General features: G+C 46.5%; 1 protein-coding gene across 3 annotated transcripts in view; it reads left to right on the forward strand.

The window, feature by feature from the left end:
* The window catches only part of POLE2 (DNA polymerase epsilon 2, accessory subunit), a 35,263-nt gene extending 21,642 nt beyond the window's left edge, over nucleotides 1-13,621 (forward strand). For all 3 annotated transcript variants that reach the window (XM_070053697.2, XM_089309279.1, XM_089309281.1), the window contains 8 exons: nucleotides 65-154; nucleotides 329-383; nucleotides 2,607-2,666; nucleotides 2,753-2,830; nucleotides 4,513-4,621; nucleotides 5,559-5,735; nucleotides 9,558-9,625; nucleotides 13,180-13,621. In XM_070053697.2, coding sequence (XP_069909798.1) covers nucleotides 65-154; nucleotides 329-383; nucleotides 2,607-2,666; nucleotides 2,753-2,830; nucleotides 4,513-4,621; nucleotides 5,559-5,735; nucleotides 9,558-9,625; nucleotides 13,180-13,198 — 656 coding nt within the window. In that variant the 3' untranslated portion in view covers nucleotides 13,199-13,621. The remainder of the gene's footprint in view (nucleotides 1-64; nucleotides 155-328; nucleotides 384-2,606; nucleotides 2,667-2,752; nucleotides 2,831-4,512; nucleotides 4,622-5,558; nucleotides 5,736-9,557; nucleotides 9,626-13,179) is intronic.
* The last annotated feature ends 5,247 nt before the right edge of the window (nucleotides 13,622-18,868 follow it).

Here is an 18,868-nt window from a genome sequence, read left to right on the forward strand (position 1 = left end):
TTACAAGATTTTATCTTGATTTCTAGACTATAGAAGTAATGCTCATTTATTCTTTTAATTTTAGGCTATTCACCAGCACCTCCAACCTGCTTTATTCTTTGTGGTAATTTTTCATCGGCACCATATGGAAAAAATCAAGTTCAAGCTTTAAAAGGTATTGAGGATCCGTTTAATAAGAAATGTTTCTATACGTATATAAACTAAATTAACAAGAAATCCATCATAATATTTTCATTTAATTCAATAGATATAGGCTGTATTTAATCAAATATAATTTGATTTTTAGTGTTTAATGTAAATTCAATTTAATATCTCTTTAAAATTTTAGATGCCCTAAAAACTTTGGCAGACATAATATGTGAATACCCAAATATTCACCAAAGGTAATGATCTATACTGCTGTATTTTTTATTCAGATTGTTTTATTTAAAAGCATAAATTAATCCTAAGGTTTACATCTATGCTTATTAAGAAATGAATGGGGGGCCGGTGCTGTCGTGTGGCAGGTTAAAGCCACAGCCTGCAGCACCCGCATCCCATATAGGCACTGGTTCAAGTCCTGGCTGCTCCACTTCAGATCCAGCTCCCTGCTAATGCACCTGAGAAAGCAGTGGGTGATGGCCCAAGTGTTTGGGACTCTGCTCCTAGCTCCTGGCTTTGGCCTGGCCCAGACCTGGCCATTGCGACTATTTGAAGAGAGAACCAGCAGATGAAAATCTCTCTCTTTGTCTCTTCTTCTCTCTTTCTCTAACTCTCCTTTTCTTTTCTTTTTTGACAGGCAGAGTTAGACAGTGAGAGAGAGAGAGAGACAGAGAGAAAGGTCTTCCTTCTGTTGGTTCACCCCTAAATGGCCACTATGGCCGTGGGGCTGCATCAATCCGAAGCCAGGAGCCAGGTGCTTCCTCCTGGCCTCCCATTCGGGTGCAGGGCCCAAGAACGTGGGCCACCCTCCACTGCACTCCCGGGCCACACCAGAGAGCTGGACTGGAAGAGGAGCTACCAGGACAGAATCCAGTGCCTCAACCGGGACTAGAACCCAGGGTGCCGGCGCCACAGGTGGAGGATTAGCCTAGTAAGCCACAGCGCCGGCCCTAACTCTGCTTTTCAAATAAATAAATAAATAATTTTTTTTTGGGAAAAAAAGTCTAATGGTAGAAAGGGAAAATTAAGAAAATTAAAGGGGCTAAGAAATAAGATTGTCCTCATGTCATAATAATGTATGTTACTGTACTAGAAATTTATAATGAAAAGGTCAAAAGGAGTGATAATAATTTGAGTTCTTTGGTGATATTAAGGATCTAGAGCTTCACTCTTCAACCTAATGGTCACTAGCCACACGTATCTCTTTGCATTTTTATATTTAAGGTTACATTAACTAAAGTTAAATAAAATTTAAAATTCAACCATCAGCCACGCCAGCTACTGGCAGTGTGCTTGGGCCAGATACAGGACATTTCTGTCATCACTGTGTTGGACCGTGTTGGTCTGGAGACTTTTACTACTTCGCTGATTTGTGGGGTTTTTTGTTTTAATTTTTATGTATTTTTTTAATTTGAAAGGGAGAGACTGAGAGGCAAAGAGAAATGTCCCATCCACTGATTTATGCCCCACATGCCTGCACTAGCCAGAGCTGGACCAAGCTGAAGCTAGGAGCCTAGAACTCCATTGGGTTTTCCATGTGGGTGGTAGAGACCCAATTACTTGAGCCAGCACCTGCTGCCTGCAACAGTGCACATTAGCAGGAAGCGGAGGTTGGGAGCAAAGCCAGGACTCAAACCCAGGCTCTCCACTATGGGATGCAGGTGTTCCAAGTGACCTCTCAACTTCTAGGCTAAATATCTGCCTCAGTAGTTCATTTATTTACTTGAGAGGCAGAGTTACAGAGAGAGGGAGAGAGAGATCTTCCCTCCACTGGTTCTCTCCCCAAATGGTGGCAACAACTGGAGCTGGGCCAATCTGAAGCCAGGTGCCAGGAGTTTCTTCCACATCTCCCATGTGGGTGCACGGGCCCAAGCACTTAGGCCATCCTCCACTGCTTTCCCAGGCTGTTAGCAGGGAGCTGGATTAGAAGTTTAGCAGCCGGGACTGGAATCAGTGCCCTGAATGGGATGTTGGCTCTGCAGAAGGAGGCTTAGCCTACTATTGCCACGGCACCGGCTCCTAAAACTTAGTTTTAAAAAAAATTCATGGCTGGTGCCGCTACTCACTTGGTTAATCCTCTGCCTGTGGCAAATGACACCCCAGGTTCTAGTCCTGGTTGGGGCGCCGGATTCTGTCCCGGTTGCTCCTCTTCTAGTCCAGCTCTCTGCTGTGGCCCGGGAGGGCAGTGGAGGATGGCCCAAGTGCTTGGGAGGACTCGCATGGGAGGCTGGGAGGAGGCGCCTGGCTCCTGGCTTCAGATCGGCGCAGCACATTGGCCATGGCGGCCATTTGGGGGGGTGAACCAACGGAAGGAAGACCTTTCTGTCTCTCTCTCTCACTGTCTAACTCTGCCTGTCAAAAAAAAAAAAAAAAAAAAAATTCATAACTCCTTAAAGGCAAAGATTTGTTGTTTAGGCTACTGTATGTATTTTTTTCTTAATCAATTATGTTGAATTTTGTTGCAGTAGTCGTTTTGTGTTTGTACCTGGTCCAGAAGATCCTGGATTTGGTTCCATCTTACCAAGGTAAGTGTGATTCAAGTATCTGCAAATCTAGAAAGTTTTATAAAATTGTAAAAATACGTTCTGTAGTAAATAACTTGTTTTCACAGGCCGCCACTTGCTGACAGCATCACTAATGAATTCAGACAGAGAGTACCATTTTCAGTTTTTACCACTAATCCTTGCAGGTAAATAACAGCATATTTTAAGCTTTTTTCCTTTCATTTAAAATATAAAAAAAAAATTCTTTTTTTTTTTTTTTTTTGTGATGTTTTTATTGGGGCAAGGACACAGGGCGGGAAAGGGTACCCCTCGCAGGTGCAGGGAATGTCCGTGCTTGTCAGTCTTCCTGGGATGCTTTATGGAGCTTTTTTTTTTTCTTGGCACTGCTCTTGCTGGGGGCGGCCTCCTCAGGCCCTTCCTCCTTGGCGGACTATTTCCTCTTTTTCTTGGGGACCTTCCTGGTGCCCGTCTCTTCCACATCATTCACAAAAATTCTAATATCTGATTTTTGACTGTTAATGAATAAAACCAAAAGGAAAATTCCTTTTATCTACTTTAGGTTTCCTGAAACTTGAACATAGTTTAACTATATTAAGTAATTCACTAATAATGATGTTGATGCTTGAGTGATTGGATGAGTGGTGTAAAAATACTCTCCTTATGTGTCCTTTAAGCACAGTTACAGTGGAAGCATGAAGATTGCATAGTCACTGGTTGTGGTCATCACGTCATCATAGGCTTTTACCGAGGGAACACCCTAAGGGTCAGTCTTTGGTTCATTCTTTCCTGCCTATCTTCACTCCTTCAGGGAGTTTATCTACTCCTGTAGCTTTAAATGCCATCTCAGTATTGGCAGCTGTCACATTTCTGTCTCCAGCACAGACCTTTCTCCAGCCTTTGTGTCTCACTGCACACCCCGCAGCTTCTTGAGTGTCTAGTAGACACCTTGACCATGAACTTCTGATCTTCCTCCTCCGCCAGCACCGCGTTTACCAGCCTGTTGCATCCTAGTCCATGGCACCTTTTGTCTTCCAGTTTGGATGTTTTTCCTCACATGCAGTTTCTCAACAAGTCCTGTCGACTTGAAAATATTCGCAGAATCCGGCCACTCGTCTCTGCCTCGCGCTCTGTGACCAGCTGCCTGGAGTGCTGTGAAGCCTCCTACCCAGTCTCTTCCTTCTACCCCTTCCCCTCCGCACTCTGTTCTCACCATCGTCGGAGTGAGGGCGGCAGCGCGCTCCCTCCCTGGCCCCGAGAGCGGTCGTTCAGTAGCAGCCCACGTCCTTGCAGTGCGCAGCAAGGCCTTGCGTTCCCTGCCCCCGTCAGCTCTGTCTCCCCCTCCAACCCTTTGCTCCCTCCGCCCTGCCTCCCTCTGGCCCTCCAGCGTGCCGGGCGTGCTCCAGCCTTCGGGCTTCCGTGTTCTCCCTCTGATCTGGGCCTGAGGAAGCCCTCGCACCAGTGAGCACGTGGCTCACTCATCCTCCTCACTGTAAGCCCTGCCTCCATTTTCATCCCAATACCCCAAGCTGCTGCACGTCCCCCGTCCCCCGTCTCCCACGGGAGCCCTCCTAGCCTGTCCTTTCTTTCTCCCATTACGTAGTCATTTTCCAGCACACTGGAGAAATACCAGGTTTTTGGTTTACTTTCTCTGCCACCCCTCGTTAGATCATAAACTGCAGGAGGGCCAGGGTTTTTGTTCTGTTCGTTCACTCCTAGAACAGCGCCAGGCACATACTGAGAATTCAGTAAGGAACTGAGTTTTGCGTGATCACTTGCTACGAGCGTGGGTGGCGCTGTAGTGTGAGACATTGGCCTTTAAGATGATCTCGGCTTTCTGAGAAAGCTTCAACTGCTGTTTTCATTTCAGGATTCAGTATTGTACACAAGAAATCATTGTCTTTCGTGAAGACTTAGTGAATAAAATGTGCAGGAACTGTGTGCGTTTTCCTAGCAGCAACCTGGATATTCCTAATCACGTAAGTAACAGAGTCATCTTTGTTAAGCTGTCTTCCACGCTACTGTATGAAATTTTGTTGAGTCACGGGTAATGTGTCCTTGTGTTAGTGTTTATTTGTGGTGCAAGAGCATTTGTACACACTGCTGTGAATGCTAGCCAGGGGGTGTTTCTCAGCCTTCCACTGAAACTGTCCACTCCCGGCCAGAGAGGAGAGACAGGCACAAGCAAGATATTTTTTTGAGCTTTCTTTTTTTGCCTATAAAACCCTTAAATTGTACCTCAAAATATATTTGTTTAAATAAACTGTTTATATTTATGTTGATTACACGGATGTGTAGTATTTTATTTTGCAGTGCCAGTGGTCCCTGACCTAGAAGGGTACTTGAAAAATTTTGTGGAAAAACTGAATTCAAAGATAAGTTGATTTTGGTGCAAAACAAATCTAAAATCTCTGACTTGTCTTTTCGTGACACACACTTGCCATAAAATTCTGAAGACTCCCTCCCCCATCATAGAGCTGTCAACCCCTGCCTACGTGTGGACATCTAAGAAGTGTGGGATTAGAGCCTGTGGAACATTTTCATCATTCCTTTCATAATATTTCATTTACATAGCCTGAATATTGATCCTTGGTTTCACCCAAGCTATGAAGTTATTTTTCAATCAACAGAATTAATAAAATAGTTTATTGTACAGCTACAAATACAACTGATCCAGTATGACTCCTGAGGGAGTTGTTTTCATGGCTCACAGTATTAAATGAAAACCCTAGACCCTTGTCCCTAAAATAGAAGATATTTCCTTTCACTTGATACCAGTGTTTCCCAAAGTGCTCTGGTTCGAAGCTTTCCTAATTGTTTCTCAATTTTCCATGTTCTGTTGGTAATTAATATTCATTTGAATTCTTTGGCTATTTTCATGTTTACAAATTAACTGCAGTTTGTTTTCTTTCATAGTTTGTAAAGACTCTGTTATCCCAAGGCCATCTGACCCCACTACCTCTTTACGTCAGCCCGGTGTACTGGGCGTATGATTATACTCTGAGAGTGTATCCGGTGCCTGATCTACTTGTCATCGCAGACAAATATGACCCTTTCACTGTGACCAATACTGGATGCCTCTGCATAAACCCTGTAAGAATGTGCTTAACCTGGGATAGTTGTTATTTGTCAAGATTTGAGAACATTTCTTTCCATTTAAAAAATACTTAATGAAAGTATTGTTGGAGTAAAAACATGCAATTAATGAAACACTGAAGTGATATACACAGAAAATTCCTTACATTACTTTTAGTAAAGTATGACTATGTGACTGTAAAATGACTCTAGAAAAATGCATCTACATGAGTATTTTCCCCTTCAACGTAGCTTATAATGGGATACCTTTAATTTTTACATGGAAACTTTATTTCATAATGTTAAAGCCATTGGGAATTTCTACTGAAATATGACCGACTGAGCAAATACTTCATAAGCAGTGATAAAACACAGTTGTTTATGTCAAACATAGTAATACTTTCACAAGTCAGGTTTTTTTTTTTAAGATTTATTTATTTATTTGTAAGACAGTTACAGAGTGGGAGGGAGAGGCAGAGAGAGAGAGAGAGATCTTCCACCTATTAGTTTACTCCCAAATGACTGCAATGACCAGTGCTGGGCCAGGCTGAAGACAGAAGCCAAGAGCTTCTTCCAGGTCTCCTATGTGAGTGCAGGGACCCAAATACATGGGCCATTTTCTTCTGCTTTCCCAGGTGTGTTACCTGGGAGCTGGTTTGGAAGTGGAGCAGCCGGGTTTTGAACTGGTGCCCATATGAGATACCGGCACTGCAGGCGGCTGCTTAACCTGCTGGGCCACAGCACTGGCCCTTTACCAGTGATTTTTAATTTTCATGCCTCCTTGACTTGTGAACACAAGAGTTTAATACATCTTTCTTCTGGGTCATTCCTAGAAACACCATGCCCTGTTTATTATTTATTACTTTTTTCTTTGTAACATGTATTTTGGTTACTGCTTTTGTCAAACATATTTTGTCTGCCTATCTCTGAAATGGGACTTATCAACCCCAGCTCTTTTGACATTTCAGACCACATAATTCTGTCTTGTGTACCCCAGGAGGTGAGCAGTAGTAGCATCCTGCTGTTTTGCCAACCAAAAATGTCTCCAGATGTTTGCCAAGGGCCCCCTGAAGGATCAAGTCACCCCTGGTTGAGAACCACTTCTCTGAGGATGAACACAATTAACTGACTGCTTTCATTGCTTGAAATTCATGGCCTGATTTTTGCATAATCTTTATTTAAAAATATTCTCACTAGGCCGGCGCCGTGGCTCACTAGGCTAATCCTCCGCCTAGCGGCGCCGGCACACCGGGTTCTAGTCCCGGTCGGGGCGCCGGATTCTGTCCCGGTTGCCCCTCTTCCAGGCCAGCTCTCTGCTGTGGCCAGGGAGTGCAGTGGAGGATGGCCCAGGTGCTTGGGCCCTGCACCCCATGGGAGACCAGGAAAAGCACCTGGCTCCTGGCTCCTGCCATCGGATCAACACAGTGCGCTGGCCATTGGAGGGTGAACCAACGGCAAAGGAAGACCTTTCTCTCTGTCTCTCTCTCCCTGTCCACTCTGCCTGTCACACACAAAAAAAAATTCTCACTGGCACCAGCGCTATAGCACAGCAGGTTAAAGCCCCGACTTGCAGTGCCAGCATCCCATATGGGTGCCAGTTCAAGTCCTGACTGCTCCACTTCCAATCCAGCTCCCTGCTAGTGTGCCTGGGAAAGCAGTGGAGGATGGCCCAAGTGCTTGGGCCCCTGCATACATATGGGAGAACTGGAAGAAGCTCTGTGTGGGGAGCAACTGGGACTAGACTGTTACTCGAATTAAGACTTATTCTATGCATCTGCTCTCCCACAATATGGCGCTGAGAAGGGAGTAACAACTTCTACGCAGCTGCCTCTCGCCAACTTGAGTGATGACCTGCAGGAGCTGATCCTGCTCCTGATTGGTGGAGAGCAGCGTACTCGGCGTATGGGTAGCAGAGTTGGGATTGGTGGAAGAGGACTATAAAGGAGGAGAGAGACAACATGCACCAGGAACATCTAAGGGGAACATCTATCTGAAGGAACACCTGTGCAGCCCCCGAGAGAGCCGGCCGGTGGTGTGCCGCTCCCCCGCGGAAGTGGGGAAAGTGGCAGGGGAAACCGCCCTTCCACGGAGGTGGAAGGGTCGGTAGCCAACCCGGGAAGAACCAGCAGCAAACCCGGGGAGGGCCGAGCAGACAAAAGAACAGCGCAGGGTCCTGTGTTGTTCCTCCATGAAGAGGGGGAGCGACATACTGGTGCCGTGACTCGGATATGAAGCCTAGGCAGGGTTTAGTGTCGTTCCTCCATGAAGAGGGGGAGCGACATAATGGTGCCGTGACTCGGATAGGAAACCTAGGCAGGGTTTAGTGTCGTTCCTCCACGAAGAGGGGGAGCGACAGCTCTGGGCTCCTGGCTTTGGATCTGCTCAGTTGTGGTCATTTGGGGAGTGAACCAGTGGATGGAAGAGCTCTCTGTCTCTACTTCCCCCATTAACTCTTTCAAATAAATAAATCTTAAAAAAAACAAAACAAGGCCGGCGCCTTGGCTCACTAGGCTAATCCTCCGCCTTGCGGCGCCAGCACACCAGGTTCTAGTGCCGGTCGGGGCGCCAGATTCTGTCCCGGTTGCCCCTCTTCCAGGCCAGCTCTCTGCTGTGGCCAGGGGGTGCAGTGGAGGATGGCCCAAGTGCTTGGGCCCTGCACCCCATGGGAGACCAGGAGAACCAGGAGAAGCACCTGGCTCCTGCCTTCGGATCAGCGCGGTGCACCGGCTGCGGCGGCCATTGGAGGGTGAACCAACGGCAAAAAAAGGAAGACCTTTCTCTCTGTCTCTCTCTCTCTCACACTGTCCACTCCGCCTGTCAAAAAAAAAATAAATAAATAAAAAATTAAAACAAAACAAAACAAATATTCTTTCAAAATGAAGCTATTTCCTTATTTAAATTTAACTCTGTATATTCTCAAAGTTAATATTCTATTTAATCTTTTTTTTTTTTTTTTGACAGGCAGAGTGGACAGTGAGAGAGAGAGACAGAGAGAAAGGTCTTCCTTTGCCGTTGGTTCACCCTCCAATGGCTGCCGTGGCCGGCGCGCTGCAGCCGGCACACTGCGCTGATCCGATGGCAGGAGCCAGGAGCCAGGTGCTTTTCCTGGTCTCCCATGGGGTGCAGGGCCCAAGCACCTGGGCCATCCTCCACTGCACTCCCGGGCCACAGCAGAGAGCTGGCCTGGAAGAGGGGCAACCGGGACAGAATCCGGCACCCCGACCAGGACTAGAACCCGGTGTGCCAGCGCCGCTAGGCGGAGGATTAGCCTAGTGAGCCGCGGCACTGGCCATATTTAATCTTTAAAAAATGTTTTTCCTTTTTTATATCCTTATTTATATCTTCTCAGCAATGCCAAAATTTGCCCTTGGCTTTGTTTCATCCGTCTTGGTACTTCTGTTAGTGAACACCTGCTATGGGGTGGGCATTGGGTTGGGTGCAGGGGCTACAGAAGCTCCATGTGCTCAGTAACTAGTTGCATAGTAGCAGGCAACCGTGTGTGCTTACAGCTCAGTTGCTTTAGGGGCACGCGGAAGGGGCACGACTTTTGGAACCTGCTTGAGTGTCTGGGGTGCATGTTTAGCACTACACAGCACTGTTTATGTCTTCTACTAAGTCGTCACTCCGAAGCCTTTGCAGTCACCTTAGCCTTGGACTCTCGTCAACTTGAGACTTGCTCCACGTGGAGCTTACAGTAACACATTCTCTCTATGGAGAGCAGGCTAAAATCTCTCATTTTACACATTTTGTGGCTTTACTTTTGAGTATTAGATTTTAAAAATAGGGATTACTTTTTATAAAAGTAGGAATATTCACTTATAGCTATTTTTCTCTCCAAAGGGCTCTTTTCCAAGAAGTGGATTTTCATTCAAAGTTTTTTACCCTTCCAGCAAGACGGTAGAAGACAGGTAAGTGAGCCCACAGAAACGGCGAGGAGCCGCAAGCCTGCCAGTCCCTAGGTGTGCTGAGATTCTAAAAGATGCCCATTGAAGTGTTCTAGGCTGAGCTTCCTAGGGTCATGCCGTGCAACCCAGGACTGCAGGTGCTCGGGGGTACGTTTGTGTTAAACAGACAAAGAAGGGTTTTCTCAGGGCGTTCTCGGATGAGCGGTGGAGGTGGGCTCGTTCCTGCAGGCTGACCCCATGATGCTTCTTTTCCCAGACTCAGCCCTGCCCTCCATGTGGTGATTCTCAAAGCCTGGGGGCTCTACCTTAGACTGGTGAGGAGCCGGGTTGAGTGTGGCGATGGCTGGGGGCAGGGGGTGCAGAGTGGCCCTGGGAAAGAAGAAAGCGGTCTCCTGGCAGGTGTGGTTCCATGGGCTCACCTCCATACCACCTGCGTCACAGTCCTCGGTGGTCCTGTGAGCTCCCGCCTCTGGTGAAGAATGGGTGGCCAGTAGTTACACACCAGGTTCTCATCAGATACTAGAACCTGAATACACAGTGCAACTGTCTTTATTTATTTATGCAATGGACATATTTGTCTAAATAAAAATGCAAAGGTGAAACAAAAATTTCAAATAATTCTTAAAAGTATAAAATTGAGAAGATAAATAATCTGTGCTTTCCAACCCTGAAACCGTGATTAACAGCTTCTTTGTTTCTTGGGGGTAACATGTTACGCATATACTCTTGCTGCTCAGTACTCACGGGGGCCCAAGTCCATTCTTGAATTTCCTCTTGGGCTCTCTCCATTGACACGTACTTGATTCTTACTACATCCCAGGACCGCGTCAGTCTCGGGCAGTTCTTGGTTTGTAGGCAGACACTCTCATGAAGGTGGCAGTATCCTAGCCGCTCGCTCCTTGAGCCAAATGTGTTGGGGTTTTCCTAGCTTGCACCGATTTGGAATGGTTTTAGGTAAGGACACAAGCTCATCTCTAGCCTCACCTAGGACTCAGATGCTTCCGAGGACGTGTGTGTGTGTGTGTGTGTGTGTGTGTGTGTGAATGAGAGAGAGACTCCAGGATTAAGTCCTCTGAGGGTTGTCAGCCCGGGGCATGTAGTATCTTGACTACCTTTAGACCGACTTATATGGAGCTGACATTTGGTAATACCTACAGGCATAGAAAACTGTCTGCTATGGAAACCAGTTGTAGGAACCTAAGGTCTCCAGACGAGAGAAGTCCATTTACTGTCCCCTGAGGAAAGCTGTACCCCCAACAGATGTGCTTTGCTTTAACTGCTGGAAGCACAGTGCCGTTCGCCGACCGCCTGTGTGGCTGCAAGGACTTGCTGGCGTGAATGCTGGGTGCTAAGTCCTGGTCCTGCCCGTGTCTTGTTGGACTAGTTTTCCTCTTACCTGAAATTCCTCACTTCTACCATTTTATTACTTTTACCTCTAAAAGCCATCTTATATTCTTTTAAAATGAGTAGGTATTAAGTAAATAAACCATAACAGGAAACTAGTTGATTTACTAGAATAATATAAGGCACTTCAGCTACGTTTCTTAGTGTTGCCTGACTGCCATGCGCTTTAGATTTCTATTTCACGCTGACTTAGAAGTCACTTATGTAGCTGGCTCTTTTTGAAGTTTCTAGCATACTATCTAGCTTAATACTTGACATGTAATTGACTCACAATTTGTTGAGCTGAAATCGTTGGTTCCTTTATCTTCTGTGGCTCAATGAAAAAAGCCTTAACTTCCAAACTATAATTTAGTATTGGAAATTTAAGGAATCTTTTCTGTGCTGGATCAAACAAGTTGTCAACTTTATTTTTTGAGAGAAAAAGCTTTTTAAAGATAAAATAATCTCGTCTTCCTGCTACTTGGAGTTTCTCTTAGTGAGAAACACCTTAAGAGTGTTAGAAATGTAGTTAAAGCAGATCAGGCCGACACTGTGTCAATGTGTCCTTTTATTAAGAACTCAGTGTTGCCGGCACCATGGCTCAATAGGCTAATCCTCCACCTTGTGGCGCCGGCACCCCGGGTTCTAATCCTGGTCGGGGCGCCGCATTCTGTCCCGGTTGCCCCTCTTCCAGGCCAGCTCTCTGCTGTGGCCCGGGAGTGCAGTGGAGGATGGCCCAGGTGCTTGGGCCCTGCACCCGCATGGGAGACCAGAAGCACCTGGCTCCTGGCTTCGGATCAGCGCGGTGCGCCAGCTGCAGCGGCCATTGGAGGGTGAACCAATGGCAAAAAAAGGAAGACCTTTCTCTCTCTCTCTCTCTGTCCACTCTGCCTGTCAAAAAAAAAAAAAAAAAAAAAAAGAACTCAGTGGTGGGATGTAATAGGGAAATGCACATCTTCACAAAGTCAGAATGAAAAATGATAAAAAAAAAAAACTATTAAGGCAATTGGACAAGATTTCTTTTTTTTTTTTTGACAGGCAGAGTGGACAGTGAGAGAGACAGAAAGGTCTTCCTTTTGCCGTTGGTTCACCCTCCAATGGCCGCCACGGCCAGCGCGCTGCGGCCGGCACACCGCGCTGATCCGATGGCAGGAGCCAGGAGCCAGGTGCTTTTCCTGGTCTCCCATGGGGTGCAGGGCCCAAGCACCTGGGCCACCCTCCACTGCACTCCCTGGCCACAGCAGAGAGCTGGCGTGGAAGAGGGGCAACCAGGACAGAATCCGGCGCCCCGACCGGGACTAGAACCCGGTGTGCTGGCGCCGCAAGGTGGAGGATTAGCCTAGTGAGCTGCGGCGCCGGCCATGGACAAGATTTCTTAAGACCTAAAATGCACATACCAGCAATTGTATTTCTAGAATTTATCATATGGGTATACTTGAAGTTATGCAAAAAAGTAGGTATGGTTGTTTTATTATAATTTTATAATAACAAAAGATCAGAAACAGAGTATTTGATTTTTATTTCTTTCTTTGAGAGAGTACGCCCCCATCTGCTGGTTTATAACCTAACTGCCTACAAAAGCTGGGCTGGGCCAAGCCAAAACTGGGAACTCAATCCAGGTCTCCCTTGTGAGTGGCAGAGGCCAAAACAGGAGCCAGCTGCCTCCCAGGGCGCACATTCGCAGGAAGCGGGTGTCTAGGAGCCAGGCCCTCTGATATATGACATGGGCATCTCAATTGGAGGTTTGATTGTTAGGTCAAAAGCCTGTCCCCCCTTATTTAGATATATAGTATCTGTGTATGCATACTCAGCACTTTCCTAAATTTATTTAAATTTCAGAGTTATAACTAGTTCAATTATGATCAATTTAATGTATTTGATAACTGAAAAAAATGGGGTATGTAATAATGTGCCTAATATTCTACCTTTTGTGTGTGTGTTTTAAAAGCATAAGCCCAAATAGTCACGTTAATATATCAGGCTTCCCTGGTCCCCCCCCCCCCCCCCAATTTTTCTCTGATTACATTGTAGAAATGTAGTGTGAGGTTATTGTTAGGAACCTCCTTTGAAAGTGAACAATGTTTAAACTTTTTAAAATTAACTACAACTAAATATGAAAAAATGTACAATTAGGTTCCAGAATGTTTAATGTTATGAATTTTTTCTATTTACAGCAAGCTTCAAGGCTTCTGAGATTCTTAAAGACCATCTGAAGAAACAGAACTCATAAATTTCCTGTTTTATGTAATTGTGACATTAATTTTAAATGAAATGATAAACACTGGGGCCAGCGCAGTAGTGTAGTGGGTAAAGCCACTGCCTGCGATGCTGGCCTCCCATATGGGCACCAGTTCAAGTCCCCGCTGCTCCACTTCTGATCAGCTCTCTGCTATGGCCTGGGAACGCAGTCGAAGATGGCCCAAGTACTTGGGTCCCTGCACCTGCATGGGAAGACTGGAAGGAAGCTCCTGGCTTTGGATCTGTGCAGCTCTGGCTGTTGCAGCCAATTGGGGAGTGAACCAGTGGATGGAAGACCTCTCTCTGCCTCTCCTCTCTGTGTAACTCTTTCAAATAAATAAATAAATCTTAAGTAAATAAATGAAATGGTAAATTTTAGAATGTTCTGCTTTGATTTGTATTTTATGAAAATTTTGATATTAAATTATGATGGTACACTTTACAAAGCTTTATAGGAAAAATATTTTCAGCAGCCTTTAAAGCCTTTGTTCTTAAAAACATTTGTCTTCATCATTGTTTTAGTCGAACTTGGGTTTTTATCACCATAAAACCCCTAACAGTATATTCAGCAACCTTTAAATCATTTAAGCCACAGAACTTACCCTAATGACAGTGAAAACTTGTTTCCGGGTATTTCCATATTCATGACCTAATTATCTTTTTGCACTAAAAACTTAAAAGCAGTCCCCGTAGCTGTTAGAAGATAGCGTTTGGTTTGAGTTCTTTTCCATTCTGGCCTGCTGTGATGTAATACCGCAGACTGGGAAATCAGGACCGAAACTGACTGGCTTACAGTTCTGGGCACTGGGAAGTGTGAACCTGAGGGGCTCACATGCGGGGAGGGTCTTCTTGCTCCATCATCCCATAGCAGGGCGAAGACAGGAAGAGAGAAACCAAAGGGGCCTACTCCTCCCTTTACGAGGAACCCTAGCCTCCTTTCACTGGGCCTTCCAGGCCTGATTCCCTGCCCACCTCCCCCCTCCTCCGCCCCCGGCACTGGGGATCACCTTTCCTGCTCATCCTTTGCTGGGGCCACATGAAAAACCACAGCAGGAAGTTTCCTGTCCTGTGCGTGATCACTCAGCACCACCCCCTTGTTTAGGTTATGGAGCTGATGAAATGATAGTCTAGAAATGAATCTGAAAGGCAGCAAGCTGTTAGAGGTACAAAGAGTGTTCCAAACGAGTGGTCTTAAAAATTGCAAGAGCCTGGACTAGAAGATGTTTCTTTTTTAAATGCATGTTTATTTGAAAGATCAACAGAGATCTTTCATCCACTGGTTCAGTCTCCAAATGCCCACAACAGCTGGGGCTGGGCCATGCCGAAGCCAGGAGCCTGGACTTCAAGTGCATCTCTGTAGGCGGCTGTCGCTCCCCCTCTTCATGGAGGAACGACATAGGACCCTGCCTAGGCTTCATATCCAAGTCACGGCACCATTATGTCGCTCCCCCTCTTCATGGAGGAACGACACTAAGCCCTGCCTAGGCTTCATATCCAAGTCACGGCACCATTATGTCGCTCCCCCTCTTCGTGGAGGAACGACACAGGACCCTGCGCTGTTCTTTCGTCTGCTCGGCCCTCCCCGGGTTTGCTGCTGGTCCTTCCCGGGTTTGCTGCTGGTTCTTCCCGGGTTGGCTACCAACCCTTCCACCTCCGTGGAAAGGCGGTTCCCCCTGCCACATTCCCCACTTCCGCGGGGGAGCGGCACACCGCCGGCCGGCTCTCTCGGGGGCTGCACAGGTGTTCCCCTTAGATGTTCCTGGTGCATGCCGTCTCTCTCCTCCTTTATAGTCCTCCTCCGCCAATCCTAACTCAGCTGCCCACACGCCGAGTACGCTGCTCTCCTCCAATCAGGAGCAGGTCCTGCAGCTTGTCAAGTTGGTGAGAGGCAGCTGGGTAGAAGCTGTTGCCTCCTCTCCCATCGCCATATTGTTGGAGAGCAGATGCATAGAATAAGTCTTAATTCCAGTAACTCAGTCCAGTCCGGGTTGCTCCCCACAGGCGGCAGGGATCCAGGTACTTGAGATATCTACCACCTCCCAGGGTGTGCATTAGCAGGAAGCTGGACTGGAAGAGAAGAGGCACATCCCAAGCTCTGACTTAACCCTCTATAACACAACACCAACCCTTATCTCTAAGTAATTTCTCTGAAATAGATTTAAATTGGGGGGTGAGGGTGATCTATTAATTTAAAAATGACCATCATGAAGGGGAATTCCTTGAAAAGATTTAATCCGAATGTAGTGATGTGAAGTTAGCAAGAAGAAAGTGGCAATTTTCTATGTGGTTTGAGGGTGGAAAATTTCAGAGTATTAGAAGGGTTTCAATGCTAGAAGAGCAAGAGTATATATTTACTTTCAAGAGTAGTCTGGAAAAACTGAAGTTTACAGGTGGAATGAAGGCTTAGGAAAATGTAACTATAGGCCTGGAAAGTGGGCGTGAAATAGACACACAAGGTGTAGGTCCTGTTATGAGAACAGTAAATCTATATTTGATAGGTTATAAAAGGGCTGTCGATGTTGCACAGTGGATTGGACCACTGCCCTTGACGCCAGCATTCCATGAGTGCCAGTTCAGATACAGGCTGCTCCACTTTTAAGATTTATTTTATTTATTTGAAGGACAGAGTTACAGAGAGAGGTAGAGATACAGAGAATCTTCCATCTGCTGGTTCACTCCCCAAATGGCTGCAATGGCTGGAGCTGAGCCAATCCGAAACCAGGAGCCAGGTGCCTCTTCCTGGTCTCCCATGTGGGTGTAGGGGTCCAAGCACTTGGGCCCTCCTCCACTGCACTCCCGGGCCACAGCAGAGAGCTGGACTGGAAGAGGAGCAACCGGGACAGAATCCGGTGCCCATATGGGATTCCGGCGCCATAGGCAGATTAACCCAGTGCGCCACGGTGCTGGTCCCCATGAATAAATCTTTTTAAAAAAATCAGATAAAAGTATCCCTTCATTTAAAAGAAACTGTTTCTACAAGTAAAGTTGAGGTACTCTGAGGTCTTTTTAGGAACCGGTAGTGGCTACGAAGACAGGGTACACGTAAGCATTTGACAAGGGGAAGCGAGATAAGCAAAGCAGGTTACCTAAAGCAGGCCAGCTGCCAGACGCAAGCGCTAAGCACCTGAGTAAAAGTGGCAGGAGCCAGAACCAGTGCTGTCTAGAAATGAAAAGGAAGCTGCAGTCTGAAAGGTGGGGCAGCAGAGGAAGGCGGTGAAAGGCGTCCTGGGCTTCTGTTTGGGGAAGGACACAGACGGTGCCAAGGTCGGATTCTTGGCTGCTGTTCCTGACACCAGCTTCCTATTAATACAGACTCTTAGAAGCAGCGGGAATGGCACCCACATGGAAAATCTGGATTGAGTGCCCAGCTCCTGACTCCAGCCTTGGAAAGAGACATTTGGAGAGTGAACCAGCAAACGGGACACACTAAAAAACATCTTTGAGGAAAAAGAGATCCCCACCCCAGTTCCCTCATTTCCTCCCAATCACAATACCCATGGTCCCCGCAAAGGGCCATCACAAGACTGTCATTCTCTTTTTCTGTTTAAGAAAATTATTAGTAGGTATTACTTTAAAACTTGACAAACCAGTTGTATAGCCTGTTTTTTTTTTTTTTTTTTTTTTTTTTACGATTTCTTTTTTTTTAAAGGATTTATTTATTTATTTGAAAGTCAGAGTTACGCAGAGAGAGGAGAGGCAGAGAGAGAGAGTGGTCTTCCATCAGATGGTTCACTTCCCAATTGGCCGCAACAGCCCCAGCTGCCCAATCCAAAGCCAGGAGTCAGAAGCTTCTTCCGGGTCTCCCACACAGGAGCAGGGGCCCAAGGATTTGGGCAATCTTCTACTGCTTTCCCAGGCCATAGCAGAGAGCTGGATTGGAAGTGGAACAGCAGAGACTTGAACCGGTGCCCATATGGGATGCCGGCACTGTAGGCGGCAGCTTTACCCACTATGCACAGCCCCGGCCCCAGTACAGCCTGGTTTTAAGCAGAGTTATTTAGCCAAGTTTTGCCTATTATACAGTGGTGTCATAACATATGCATTGTTTCACCATTTTCTTTTCTTTTTAAAAAAGATTGACTTGGCCGGCACCGCGGCTCACTAGGCTAATCCTCCGCCTGTGGCGCCAGCACCCCGGGTTCTAGTTCCACTGGATTCTGTCCTGGTTGCTCCTCTTCCAGTCCAGCTCTCTGGTGTGGCCCTGGAGTACAGTGGAGGATACTCCAGGTCCTTGGGCCCTGCACCCGCAGGGCAGACCAGGAGGAAGCACCTGGCTCCTGGCTTTGGAGCGGCGCAGCGCACCGGCTATAGCAGCCACTTGGGGGGGGGTGAACCAATGAAAAAAGGAAGACCTTTCTCCCTGTCTCTCTCTCTCTTACTGTCCACTCTGCCTGTCAAAAAAAAAAAAAAAAAAAAAAAAAAAAAAAAAGTTGACTTATTTATTCCAAAGGCTGAATTACAGAGAGGGAGAGATAAAAACAGATCTTTCAAATAAAAATAAATAAATAAATAAATAATAAATTAAAAAACCCAGATCTTTCATCTGCTGTTTCACTCCCCAAATTGCTCCAATAGCAGAGGCTGGGTCAGATCTCTCTCTGCCTCTTTAACTCTGCCTTCCAAATGAATAAATCTTAGATAAATAATCTTCCTATAAAAAGATAGCGTTATGCATATCTTTAGACTTCCAGCAGTAACAGCTCTTCCCAAGTGGGCCAGCTGCTTCATATCCTCAAGGGACAATGATTTTATGTTCTGCTGCAGCGTGGGGAACACTGACTTAGTGATAACCTAGATAGTAAGTGCAGAAATGTGGAATAATTATCTAACAAAAGGACTTGACATGGATGGCATTTAAAGGTGTGGGCTCAGATAACATCGTAAAAGGAAGTGATTAGATGAGAGGGTGCTGGACAGAGCCTTGAGTGATCCGCACACTTAGAGAACTGGCAGAACTGCTACAAAGCCGGAACAGGGGAGCTTGGCATTCTGTAAGCCAAGAGAAAAATAGGCGTGAAGCCCAGGACGGTCTCCTGCTTTGAATGCTGCCAAGAGATCATATGCAAGACAGGGATTTGGAAAAGGAGAGAAGTCAGGAGTTCTGGTTTTGGTTGTTTCGAGCTTGAGAGACAATGAGTAATTATTCAATGAGATGTCAAATGGGCAGCTGGGTACAGGAGTCTGAAACCCAGAACCCGAAGTATGGGGTCGCCGTTGTGGTATAGCAGGTTAAGCCACCGCCTGCAGTGCTGGCATCCCATATTGGCATCTGGTGGAATCCTGGTGGGCTCCACTCCACTTCTGATCCAGCTCCCTGATGTGCCTGGGAAAGACGGCCCAAGCACTTGGGCTCCTGCACCCAGGTGGGAGACCCAGAAGAAGCCTCTGGCTCCTAGTTTTGGCCTGGCCCAGCCCTATCCATTGGAGCCATTTGGGGAGTGAACCCGCAGATGGAATATCTCTGTCTCTACCTCTCTCTCTGTAATTCTTTCAAATAAATAAAAAACAAGTCTAGAAAGAAGGACCTGAAGCACAAGTTTGGTATTCGTGAGTGTAAGCAATGTGAAGGGAGAATGTGGATGGAGCCCCGGAGACTGAACAGAGGCAGACGGCAGGGCAGAGTAA

Source organism: Oryctolagus cuniculus, chromosome 12 (assembly GCF_051225735.1).
Source record: "Oryctolagus cuniculus isolate XC-2025 breed Fujian yellow rabbit chromosome 12, ASM5122573v1, whole genome shotgun sequence".
Taxonomy (NCBI): domain Eukaryota; kingdom Metazoa; phylum Chordata; class Mammalia; order Lagomorpha; family Leporidae; genus Oryctolagus; species Oryctolagus cuniculus.